This window comes from Anolis carolinensis, chromosome 1 (genome assembly GCF_035594765.1).
Source record: "Anolis carolinensis isolate JA03-04 chromosome 1, rAnoCar3.1.pri, whole genome shotgun sequence".
NCBI lineage: Eukaryota > Metazoa > Chordata > Lepidosauria > Squamata > Dactyloidae > Anolis > Anolis carolinensis.
This window is the reverse complement of record NC_085841.1, coordinates 303102622-303115672: the sequence shown is the minus strand read 5'-3', so window position 1 is coordinate 303115672 and position 13051 is coordinate 303102622. Positions and strand designations below refer to the sequence as shown.

Below are 13051 nucleotides of genomic sequence, written 5' to 3'. Positions count from 1 at the left end.
GTGCAAAAGACGTGCTTGCCATCATGGCAAACTTAAACAGAAGAGACATTTTTTTATGCAAGCACTGTCTTTCTATTAGTTTTGGCTTCCGTGAGGTCACTTTGCAACTGTGTCAATATTTGATACACAGAAAAACTGGGCTGGTCTCATGGAACAAACACAAAAATCTCACACCAGTCGCCATAAATGGTTATTCCAAATGTCAGTCCCCAAAGATTAAGAGACAAGTGCTTATAAAGCCAGATAACTATAACAACAGAACTAAACCTGCTGAGGTCCCCATAAAGTTCAAAACCAAAACAATAATTTCTGTCTTGCTACAGATACACAGCCAGATGCTTCTCTGATTCTGCTGCTCCCCATAATGCAGGGAATTGCCATGCACGGAGAGGCTGTGAGGAGGACAAGAGAGATTTGCAGTAAGTCTGAGAGGAGGGTTTGTTGGAGCAATGAGAAAGGAGACCTTTGCAAATACCGAAAAAGGATACACATATATATAAGGGAAACATAAGCCTGAGTATTTGACGAATAAAATAGGAACCAAGGGCATCCAGTTCAGTAATTGCAATGTCTGAACTCTGTCTTACACCACTGGAATTCACTTTTACTTTTACTGCAAACACAATGACCAAAAACTACTCCAAACGTACCTTTTCAAGGGGCACAGCCCCCAAACATGACCGTTTTCATGTAGCCAAAGAAGAAATAGGGAATGAGCAGAAAGGAGCCTAGCTCTCTTCTTGAAGCTGGACATGCTGTGACAAACATCTGCAGGGATTTATTGCAACCATGTCTCTATATGCAAGAATTTGGCCTTAGTTTTAAAAAGTCAAATTATCATTATGTAGCTAGCAACTACCAACTGGCTCTTTGCAAGAGTCCACTAAGCAAATGGGCTAAATGAACACTGGAAGTCATCCAACTGACAGCAATCAAGGCTACTCATTGAAGTTAGCACCCTAACATATCATTATTATAATTATTAACTTTATTTTCCCACCGCCTTTCTCCTCGTGAGGACTCAAGGTAGGTAACAATCCTACAAGTATAAAAAGTGCAATACAAAAGTTTAAAAAAACAAAAACAAATAGTAACAGTGTGGTAAAAACAGAATTAAAATACAATAAATACACTTAAAATGGCCTTTAAAACTCATAGCGATAGTAAATCTGCTGGACTAAAGACATATAGGACCATTGATCTTCCCAGGCATACATTTTCACACAGCAGGAAAGGGTGATTCTCTTGGCCTTAGATCTTTACCAGCTTAAAAGTATGAAGGGTCTATCACTACATTTTTCTTGAAAATACAAATAAGAACTACTATGGAATATCAGATATTCCATAGTAATGCCCTACAGAAATTATATGTGACAACATTTCCAATCTAAAGATAGTTCAATTTAACTTTGACAAACATAACTATCTTGGCAGTACAGCATAGCTAGAGGGCAGCCAAAACATGAGCTCAACAGAACAAGCCAGATGGAATGAGACAGGTGCATTCAATAAATATAAGTCAGTGTATTAAGGCTTTTTGTTATGGGGTATTTATGTATAATAATGACACAACTACAAGCATAAGGCCGTGTCAGGGGGAAAAAAGACCGTTCTATGCCTGAACAATGGAACAATGACTGAATGTCATGATTTGCTTCTTTTGATTAAGCAAGTAATATAGAACTTGATTTTATTGACTTTAAATTAAATATAGGAATGCGCTTTTAAGACTATATGCCAATATTCTTCATGAAAAGTTATATGATCAGTTGCTACAACCATCCTCAGGATTTTGGCACACATATACCTCTAGAGGTGTTTTTTTAAGTACAAGTTTACCATATCTACTATTATACTGGACAGCAATGTCATCTTATGTGAAAAAACACACCATTGCACTGTACTCAAATCCACTGTGCCATAAAGAAACCTGCATTTCAAACAAATTAATGAGGAATTGTTTGTAGTTTGCTTTCAATGTGGCAAAATACCCAGTAAATGGAAGATCAGCCTAGGTTTATCATTCTTCAGTTTTCTATTATAAAACATAGGTTGAGTTTCCCTTATTTCGAAATCCAAAATACTTCGAAATCTAAAATTATCCACATGGGTAGCTGAAATAGTAACACCTTTGCTTTCTGATGGTTCAGTGTACACAATCTTTGGAGTTTATCACATCAGGATTGAGGTACACATTAGAAGCTCCCTAACAATAAATGGAAACAGTCCCAATTGCACGGCATCATAGCATGTCATCATCACTTCACCAGTTTGTAAATTCTTGTTAGGCTGTTGTTTTCAATAAATTCTATTTTTAGGCTACAACTCCAGTTTGCAAAATACACTAAATAGGAAAAGGCTGAGAATTGCAAAATGAATATTTTTAAAAATATAGATTTTATGCATTAGGCAGAATACTGCTTGTGTATACTTGGGAAATGCAGAAGTAATTAACTGCACAACTGAAACTTGCTCAGAAACGAAGTCTTGGAGAGTTGAATTCTTGCAAGTGTGACTCAAATTTTGGAGTTGTACAATTCTTCTGATACAAAAATGGGCATGGACAGCGAGGGGCAAAGCACAGGTTGGGAAGTTACAGCTGAGATGGAGCACTAACCTAAAAGTGCTTTCATCAAAGAATATGCAATGTGAAGTGTGGATAACATGATATTTTCCAGTTCTCAACAAGGATGGGTTTACATTTCTTCCAGGACCTCGTGCAGTAAAGTCCTTTCTTTCATGGACAAGATTATTTAAGACATTGTATAATTATTACCTTCGGGTTATGTGCATAAGGTGCATATAAAACATACATTAATTTCATTTTTAGACTTGGGTCTCATTGCCTAGATATCTATTTATATACACATATGCAAATACAAATATTCCAAAATCTGAAAAAAAATTCCAAAATCCCAAACACTTCTGGTCCCAAACACTTCTGGATAAGGGATATTCAACCTGCATAGAGACAATGATACTTCTCCTTGACATCAATTTAATGCCATATGAATGAAATTCAATACTGTAATGTGATTTTTCTCTTGCCAACAAAAGATGTGTTCTATATAATAACGGTTGAACACACTATTTCCATGTTGGTGAATATGAGCTCATCTTTAGCATTAACTGATGTATGGCTGACAATAATGCTAATACCTTAAATAGGACCAGAAGTAAGAAAGAAACCTTTGTCTCCTATTGGACTTAAATATCTGCTTTAAAATATACTTGAAAGTAGGGGTTGTCTGGAAAATAGCTACTTCTAAATACGGCTCTTTCCTGCCTATTTTGACTTATTTGATAAGGAAAAGCCTGAACTTTACTCACCTGGAGATGAGCCAGAAAAAATTAGATATTAGTGGTAAAATATTCATTTTAACATTTGACTTAAGAAACCAGAGTAAGAAGCGATCTCTTACTAATACCAATGATTGGTTGATTTTAAAATAATTTTTTTACCATAGTCACCATAATCTAAAGCATAATGCACATGCTGTCTTTGAAGCTATCAAATCAGCACCACCATGTAGTCATGTTTTCACATCACTGTTTCAATATATGCAATTAAAGTACATAATTTGACGACATGGCACATTTTGATTGAATTGCAACACCAGAAATTTTACATTTAGGAACACAATTAACATAAGACACACATGGTGCTTAAAGTCTATATGGTTTACAAGTGCAATGTGGTTTTTTAAAAAATCTGCCACATCTTGTGCTATAGACAGACCCAGACATCATGTTAATTTGAAACCTCTGAGAAGGATCCCTGACCTATTAGGCAGAACCTGTCATTCAGTCCTGCAGTCTTTGGGAATCAATCAGTTTTGGACAAACATAATCAGTCAGTCTTTGCTACACAAAAGTTACCTATTTCCTTTCATGAAAGGGGATTTGACTCGATGGCCCTTGTGGTCTCTTCCAATGCTATGATTTTATGATTCTAAACAATCCAATCTGCATTTATGTTGCCTCTTAAAAGGCATAGAATGAATGCATTCAAACATCCGTATCATGTTTTTAAGTTATCTATGCCAAGACTGGGAATCACGTCCCCACCTCAACCTCAATCACCTCAGCCACTGTGCTAAACCCAACACCCTCCTCAATGATGAACATGTCCCCGGAGGAGCTCTGCTCCTGCACAACGATGCATTCTTCCTCAGCATCTGAAAGCGCAATCTCCATGATGTCTTTGTTGACAAGGAATTCACCTTTGTGTCTTGGTACTGCCATGTCTACTGAGTGCAAGACCAACACAGAGGCTTGCTCTGAAGCTGACGTCTCCCGGCAGCCTTTCCCACCAGATCGGGATGGATCCTTGCCTGGGTTGCTCTTATGCTCAAGCTGATGCCGTCGCAGGCTCTGAGGGAGGGCATAGGCCATACTACAAATGTTGCACCGGTGGGGCTTGTCACCATGGTGGGTTTTCTGATGCCGCCGTAGCTTTGTGGCAAGAGGATAGGATTTGGGACAGAGGTGGCAGCGAAAAGGCCGCTCACCTGTGTGCAGCCGCTCGTGAGCCCTTAAAGTGTGGGGATCCCGCAGTGCCTTCCCACATACTGTGCAGAGGTGGGCCTCACCTGTGTGGGAAATCAGGTGGCGACGCAGCTCAGGGCGCTGTGGGAAGGCATCTCCACAGAAGTGGCAACGGTAAGGGCGCTCCCCGGTATGCAAGCGGAGATGTCCACGTAGATTGCCTTGCTGGCGGAAAGACTTGGGGCAGTAGGGGCAAGTATAGGGTCGCTCACCTGTGTGCAGTCGCATATGGTTGCGTAGTGAGCCAGGATTGGCCAGGTGTCGTCCACATATCACACATTGGCAGGTGGTTGTGGCAGAAGAACTGGGCTCTTTGGCCTGGTGTGTTTTACGATGGATGCGAAGAGAGGGTCGGCGGGCAAAGGACTTTCCACAGTCAGGGCAGGCAAAAGGGCGCTGGCCCGTGTGCAGGACTTGGTGTTCTTGAAGGTCGCGCTTAGTGCCATAGGTCTTATGGCATTGTGGGCAGGCAAAAGGCCGCACCCCACGGTGGCCCAATATATGGGCTTTGAAGCTTTCTTCAGAGCTGTAGCTCTTACCACACTCCGTGCATAGAAATGGTTTATGATCCGTGTGTACAAAACGATGTTTTTTCAGGTGGCAAAGCTGCATGAAGGCTTTACCACATTCTTCGCACTGGTGCCGTCGCTCACCACCTGTCCCTTTCAGTTGAGGAGAAGCAATTATTTCACAATGAAGCTGTTCTTCCAGTTTAGAATTTTTCTCCTGCTTCCTTACCTTGTGTTTAGATGTGAACATGCCACCAGCATCGGGGAGTTCTTCAGTGCAAGCCTGGCTCTTCAGCACCCGAGGCTTCTCAGTTAAATGAGTATCAAGGCAGACTACATTGCATAGGGCTGTCTGTGAATAAGCTGTACTTAATTTTGCCTCTGTTAAGGTCTCATTCACTTTGTCAGCCTGAGAATCTGGCGCAGTCACCTCTTCCTTTGCCTCCTCTTCTATGGGGCAGAAAAGCTTCACAAAAGGCTGGCTCTTTTCACTCTGTGGGTTGGCCTCCTTCTGCACACACTGAAGGGCCAAGCTTTCATTCCTTTTCTTTTGACCATTGTCCAGTCCAAGGAGTGGTTTATCCAACAGCGTTTTTTCCAGCCTAGGGGATCTTGCATCAGAAGCACCTGTAGATTTGAACCAGAAACTGTTAGCTTACTTATTGGGGTAACAAGACAATTAGTGCTACGTCAAAAGAAAATCTCTTTATTTTAATGAACTGCCCCCTCAGCCCATGCCCTATGCAACAAAAACATGTGACTTAATGTATAGATTTAAGGAGTGCCCTCAGGGATCAAAGCAATGCTTCTGAGAATATGAAAATGAACAGACTTAGGATATTCTACTTGGATTAGTACAAGGGCTATCTAGAAAGTAGATTACGTTTTGGAATTAAAAATGAACAAAGTATAGGAGAAAACATTTACCATATGCAGTTGAAGGCCACACCCAAATACCACTTCTCATCATAGTTGCCATTCAAATCTAGGTACTTATTATAGCAATTAATGAGCTTGGAAACTTCTCCCCCACAAAACTTTCCCGCTTGGTCTTCAATCCCTTTCCGCAGCTGCGCAGCGTGGCCAAAATGCTGCATTGCCACTTGGTTGAAGACGCTACCATTAGCCCAGAAAAGCCACGCCACTTCCCAAAAAGAGCTTGATTATTGGGGGGCAGGGCTGAGATGAGAAGAGGGGCGAAGCCCAGAAGAGGCCTAGGTCCTGCACCCTCAAAGGCCGATCCCCACGTGGGGCCCCTCCCTACAGGGCCTGCCACTCGCCTTTTCAGTCCTGGCGCGGTCCAAGGGAGAAGAAGGTCCATTTGGTTGGGGTGATCCCTCCAGCCCCTCCGTCCTGCATGTCTCCTCCACGCTTTCTGTTCTTTGTCACAGGAGCCAAGCGCGGCGGCGGGGGGAAGGGGGCCGGGCGGCCGGGTCCATCCGAGGCAAAGAACAGGCGGCATCGAAGAGGCACGCAGGACAGAGGGGAGGGAGGGATCACCCCAACATTCTTATTCATGAAGTATACTTCTCCAACATATGGCTATCACCAGCAATTATAAGAGGAAAGCACTGTGTTTATAACCATAGCACTGGCCAGTACTGTTGAGCAAAATACAAGTCAATGGACAGAAATTTGGAATATGATATGCATTAAGCTTCTTTCACATAACTTATGAAGTGGTTCTAGGCAAGCCTTAAATTCTTTCAGATCAAGTTCACAATCTCTTTGGAAAGCCAACCTGTTGTGGTTATGAATCATTGGGACAGCATAATATATTCCCAACAATAGGAAGTATACTTTCCAAACATATGGCTGGATCCATGGGACAGAGATTTCAATGACTTCTACCACAGAGGTTCTAGTTTCAAAAATGTATAAAAGCAATCAGGTTTTGTTTGCATTTGGCCTTTCTTCTTTGCTTGCTTATAAATTATCTATGGAACTATTGACACTAAGCATTTAATGCAGTTTCAAGCCAGTACTGAAAAAAGTACTTTCACTGTGCAGATAATTACATAGGAAATCCTGCTTGGAACCAGTTTGAGGCCTGGGTTATGATTACACAAACCTCAGAGCACTAATATGCATTAAGTGCTTTCTTTCATGCACTTCTTTGTCTTGTCACTGTTGTCTGAAGCTAGCTTCAAACTACATTAAATGTTCAGTGTATAAAGCTTTCCCCTGACGTTAAGTCCAGTCATGTCCGACTCTGGGGGTTGTTGCTCATCTCAATTTCTAAGCCGAAGAGCCGGTGTTGTCCGTAGACACCTCCAAGGTCATGTGGCCAGCATGACTGCATGGAGCGCCGTTACCTTCCCGCCGGAGTGGTACCTATTGATCTATTCACACTGGCATGTTTTCGAACTGCTAGGTTGGCAGAAGCTGGAGCTAACAGCGGGCGCTCACTCCACTCCCGGGATTTGAACCTGGGACCTTTCGGTCTGCAAGTTCAGCAGCTCAGTGCTTTAACACACTTCGCCACTGGGGCTCCTCTGTTCAGTGTATATGGGGTCTATATAAAAGGTTACCAAGATAAATGTAGAGTCAATATCAGGCAAAACGTCTTAGCAGAATTCTGAATACAAACTGTGCGGTGGAATCTTTTGTTAAAAGAAACTCATGTATTACCATGAGAAATCTATACATTTAATTTTCAAATATTTCCTATATTTATCTAGAACAGGACTACACAACTTGTGGCACTTCAGGTGATCTGGATTAGTTCCTAGCATTCTTGACCATTGCACAAGCTGGTTAGAGCTTCTGGGAGTCTGAATCCCACACACTTGGAGGGCCACAGGTTTTACTGGCCTGAACTAGAATAATTAAAAGAGTCCCTTTGCTGATATGCTTTTTGGGATTCCAAATACAGTACCTGTCATGGAATCTACTACGTTTCCATTCAGGGAAGCATCTCCTCGTTGTTTCACAGCCTCTACATCTGTGGTCTTGGTCACTGCTGCCGAGATTGGATCTTGTAGTTTTTTTCCCTCCGTGAAAAGTCCCCCATCTGATGCAGTCATTGGTGTCTCTGGTTCCAAGCAAACACAATTGGCCTTGGGCTCTTCTAGCCAATACAACAATTCAGTGCCAGCATCAATAGGGCAGCTTACGTGGATATGGAGCTCCTCACCAATCCATACTAATGTCACATTTGCCCCATCTTTATCCTGACTTTGTTTCACCAGGCTGTAAAACATATCAAGTTGATTATTAGTAGCCAATTCATGTTCAATTAAAAAAATACAGCATTTTCACAGGAGGATAAGGTTGTAGAGGCACTACAAGAATGACCATGTATGTGTGAGTGAAGGGATGGTGTCGATGTGATATAGAAACTAAGAGATCTGGACAATAAAGGAGTAATCTTCTGGAAAAGCCAACTTGGATGACTTTTTTGGAAGGTCTTGTTAGGAGGAAACTGCTTGGTGCAAAGACAAACAATTTATCTATATAGCTTGATACTTGTGGCCCTCTAGTTTTTGCTGAATTATTCTGATATATATATATACACACACACACACACACACACACACACACACACACACACATATCCTTTTTTTGCAATATTGTCTATGAAGCTATCAATTGGCTTCTCGTACTATACCCACCCCACTTCCCAGGCAACTGAGAGGGAGAGGATGGAAAGTGGTGATCAGGTAATTCCCAAACTGGCCACTGGGGCTCTGGGACAGCAATCCCATTTTGTTTCCTTTGGCTTTGTTGTTTATTCGTTCAGCCGCTTCCGACTCTTTGTGACCCCATGGACCAGCCCATGCCAGAGCTCCCTCTTGGCCGTCGCTACTCCCAGCTCCTTCAAGGTCAAGCCACTCATTTCAAGGATACCATCCAACCATCTTGCCCTTGGTCACCCCCTCTTCCTTTTTCCTGGGTTTTTTTTTTTGCTACAGAACTACAATTTGGGTGGACACTGGCTGGTCACTCTCCCCTCCTCACAGTAAATGGTTTTGGAGCTTGATAGCTGCTTGCAGGAGGATTTGAAGTTTCCATCACCAGAAGATGGAAGCCATTTATGAATGAAAAGCTATATTACAGCTCTGGGAGGAATAGGATAGGAAAACTACTCAAAAGCTGTATATTCTCAAAATTATAACATGCTTGTTGGACTAATGTTTTCCTCATGCTGAAGAAAACATTAGGGTAAGAACAAAAAACACAAATATGGGACAGATCAGCTCCTAGTGGTGGCAGAAAGAAAGTGCAGAGAGATAGCTGAATTTCTATACAGGCAGTCCCCTACTTGCAAACATCAGACTTATTAAGGACTCAGTTAGGAAGGGGCTGAGACAACAGGAAGTGAGAGAAATCTACCCCTAGAAAGGGAAATCCACTCCTGGAGATGTTATTATGGGGAAAAGAAATCTCCATTGAAGCTTTATCACCAATCCTTGTTTGCACAAGCCATTTTTTTTCAAAATCCAAGTATCACAGGGACAGAAAGTGAGGCAAAAATCTTCTAAAGAAAGGCACAGAAAGCAAAACAAATCTCTAATCCAATACATGAGTACAAAAGGTAGATTCAGGTAACTGTTATCTGATTGCCGTGCTGTACACATGGAATTCGTTTTTCTAAATTGTGAAAGTTGCTTATATTTTTATATGCTAAAAGCCCCAGCTACATGAAGAAACAATCAGAGTATCTTTAACAAGTCTCAGTTTTAACAGAAATGCCTGTACAGTTGTTTTATCAAAAACCAAAAGGGGTCTGGTGAGACATGTATATGCAGTACAGTAGAGTCTCACTTATCCAAGCTAAACGGGCCGGCAGAAGCTTGGATAAGCGAATAACTTGGATAATAAGGAGGGATTAAAGAAAAGCTTATTAAACATCAAATTAGGTTATGATTTTACAAATTAAGCACCAAAACTTCATGTTATACAACAAATTTGAAAGAAAAAGTAGTTCAATACGCAGTAATGTTATGTTGTAATTACTGTATTTACGAATTTAGCATCAAAATATCACGATATATTGAAAACATTGACTACAAAAATGGCTTGGATTATCCAGAGGCTTGGATAAGCGAGGCTTGGATAAGTGTATATGTAATCTTCAGTGATTTTAAGCAAGGATGGAAAGGTAAGATCGGTGATTTGAAGGCTTATTTGAGTTCACCTAGAATTCACTATAATAGAGTGAATAAGACCAGGTATCAAATATCAAGCACCGAGGTATTTTATTTTGTTCAATTTCAGTTGATAAAGACTAAGTATATTGCTTAAGGTAGTTTGCACAGGCATTTACATATTAGATCTTTGTCTCTCAGGCTGATTAAAACTAACACAGAAGGAGCTCCTGGCTATTCCAGGGAAAGACCACTCCTGCAAAAGTCCTCTGTAGACCGACAAAATAATGTTGGGAACATTAATTTGGGGGGGGGGGGGAGAGCTTGTTTTCTACTGTTTAGGTGACCAGGATATGGAGCAATGGATTCAAATCATAGAAAAAGCAATTTCACCTACACATTAGGAAGAACTGGGTTGCTGTGAGTTTTCTGGGCTGTATGGCCATGTTCCAGAAGCATTTGCTCTTGATGTTCTGCCTGCATCTATGGCAGGCAAACTTAGAGGTTGTGAAGTCTGTTGGAAACTACGCAACTGGGGTTTATATATCTGTGGAATGTCCAGGGTGCGAAAAAGAACTCTTGTCTGTTTGAGGAAAGTGTGAATGTTGCAACTGAGCACCTTGATTAGCACTAAATAAGCTTAAAGCTTCAAAGCTTGGCTGCTTCCTGCCTGGGGGAATCCTTTGTTAGGATATTTATTATTATTTATTTATTTCTGGTATTTCTACCCCGCCCTTCTCCCCTGGGGGACTCAGGGCGGCTTACAAATTGGCAACACAGTGCCATCACATCAACAATACAATACAAAAGGCATTAAAAACTAAAAACATTTAAAACATCATAAAAACCTATATACAATAATAAAACATTACCAGGATAGGATACTATTAGCTGCCCCTGATTGTTTCTTGTCTGGAATTCCCCTGTTTTTGAGTGTTACTCCACTGGCCTAGTTTCTGACAGACCTCACAACCTCTGAGGATGCCTGCCATAGATGTGGGTGAAATGTCAGGAGAGAATGCTTTTCGAACATCGCCATACAGCCCAGAAAACTCATAGCGCCCCAGTGATTCTGGCCATGAAAGCCTTCGACAACACATTAGGATGAATTTCTTGATGGTAAAAGGCATTCGGCAGTAAAATATGCTACTGCTTTGGAGTGTGCTGGAGTCTCCTTCTTTGGAGGCTGGATGGCTATCTGTCAGGGGTGTTTTGATTGTGCTTTTTCTTGCATGTCAGAAGGGGTTGGACCAGATGACCCTTGGGGTGCCTTCTAACTGTATAACTCTCGATCCTTTTTGGCCAAGGAGAAGATGGCTGTACACTAACTACTACTAATATGGCTAAGTCCTACAGGCTCACTCTAATTTGAAACCATCATACCCACTTTGTCAGATGTGTGAAATGGTCTGAGAAGGCTGTGAAGATAAACTGTACATTACCCAGGTGTTCTTGTTCTCCTCACCTCCTCCAGGTACATTTCCTGCTGCAAAGTGAACAGTCTTTCCAGCAGCTTGAAGGAAACGACTGAAATGGAAAACAAGGAGGGCCCCAATTAGAGAGGTTTCTTGTACGCAATCGGGTGGGTGTAGGCAGGGGGAAACTTGGGTCTTCTGGGTGTTTTGGACTTCAACCCCCACCATTCCTCAGGTCCCTTCCGAGGCTTGCGCCTGCCTGGTGTAAATGCCCCGAAGACCCTTCCACTCACCTCCCGCCCTTCCTTCTTCCACAGGAGCAGCGTCTCCCCCGGCTGAAGGGCGCGGCCCACGCACCAGACCCCGGTGCCCCTTTCAGTGGAGAGCGATGGGCCCAAGGCCAGGCCCCGGGGAAGGCGCCGCACCAGGCCGCAGGAGCACCAGCAGCAGGCCGCACCGCTTCTCGCACCCTCTAAGGGAGAAGAACCAGAGCGTTAATCTGAGCAACCCAGAAAAACAATCCCCACCGCCTTCGGACCGAGAACAAGCCCTCACTCTGCTGAGGAATCCGCTCTTCCATGACAACGGAACCTTGAGCTCAGGCAGGCCCGGTTTCCGCCCGGACCTATTTCCTCCCTTCTCTCTTTCTTTTTCTCCTGGAGTCAAAAAGAGGCGGGGTGCTGTTTCTATGGCGACCGACTCGTTTTCCGGTTCAGAGGCGGATGTTTGCGAAAGGGGTTGACAGGCAGGAGCGGCTGCTGGCGAGCGAAAGGGGTGTCGGCGAAAGGGAGCTCTTTGCTTCTGCGTGGTGTCGGCGCCGGAGGGAGCGAAGGGGTCCGGTTTCCCCCCTTGAGATAAATGACAGGGCTCTGAGGTAACCGCTCCCTTTCCCTTCTGAGGAGGGAAGGCTGTGCTCTGTGGCTGGCCCCCCGTTTGCTGAGGGAAGGCGTCGCGGGGGAGAGGGCGCATGCGCGGAGGAAGGGGCGCAGCAAACAGGTCGTTACGTAGTTCTCTTTTTGGCCTGGCTTCGCTGAAGGGTCTGGCTCTGCTCAGAAGGAGCCGAAGGTGCCGGGCTCTTGGCAAAGGCTTTTCTCCTTTGTATCCGTGAGTGTCACTGTATTAATAGCTGCTGCTTGTAGGCCTCTCTCTTGGAATCTCATCACACTAGAGTTTGGATCCACTTTATGGAGGGGGCTTTAAACAGCTCAGCCAGACAAACTACAAACCTCATAATTCTGCAGGAGGCAGAAACCGGGTTTAAAGTGGATTCATGCTCTAGTGTGATGAACCACTTGTACAGGTTGATTATCACATATCCGAAGTGCTTGGGACCAGGAGTGTTTCAGATTCCCTCCCCTGTTTTTGGAACACCTGCATTTACATGTATGTACATATTGAGATATCTTAGAGCTGGGATCCAAGTCTGAAATTCATTAAATTCTTCATATACACCTTTTATACATATCCTGAAAGTAATTTTATGCAATAT

At 42.9% G+C, this 13051-nt stretch overlaps 2 protein-coding genes across 5 annotated transcripts in view; one reads left to right on the top strand and one right to left on the bottom strand.

Annotated features, from left to right (window-relative positions):
* Positions 1 to 967: 967 nt before the first annotated feature.
* znf408 (zinc finger protein 408) lies at positions 968 to 12297 on the bottom strand. 2 transcript variants are annotated; one of them, XM_008104832.3, is made up of 5 exons: positions 12118 to 12297; positions 11856 to 12034; positions 11613 to 11674; positions 7936 to 8249; positions 968 to 5684 (listed from the first exon to the last, which is right to left on the bottom strand). In XM_008104832.3, exons 1-5 carry the CDS (start codon positions 12140 to 12142, stop codon positions 4057 to 4059), a joined length of 2208 nt encoding a protein of 735 aa, XP_008103039.2. In that variant the 5' UTR covers positions 12143 to 12297; the 3' UTR covers positions 968 to 4056. The 2 variants fall into 2 exon arrangements, with proteins under 2 accessions (XP_008103039.2, XP_008103046.2); XM_008104839.3 differs by lacking the exon at positions 12118 to 12297 and having other exon boundaries at positions 11590 to 11674; positions 11856 to 11991.
* arhgap1 (Rho GTPase activating protein 1) overlaps positions 12279 to 13051 on the top strand; it is a 45942-nt gene continuing 45169 nt past the window's right edge. For 2 of the 3 annotated variants that reach the window (XM_008104861.3, XM_008104848.3), the window contains exon 1: positions 12279 to 12436. The gene's annotated coding sequence lies outside the window, so the exon portion shown is untranslated. Of the gene's footprint in view, positions 12437 to 12518; positions 12667 to 13051 lie in introns of those variants that run through there. The other variant, XM_003214593.3, reaches the window with a different exon arrangement.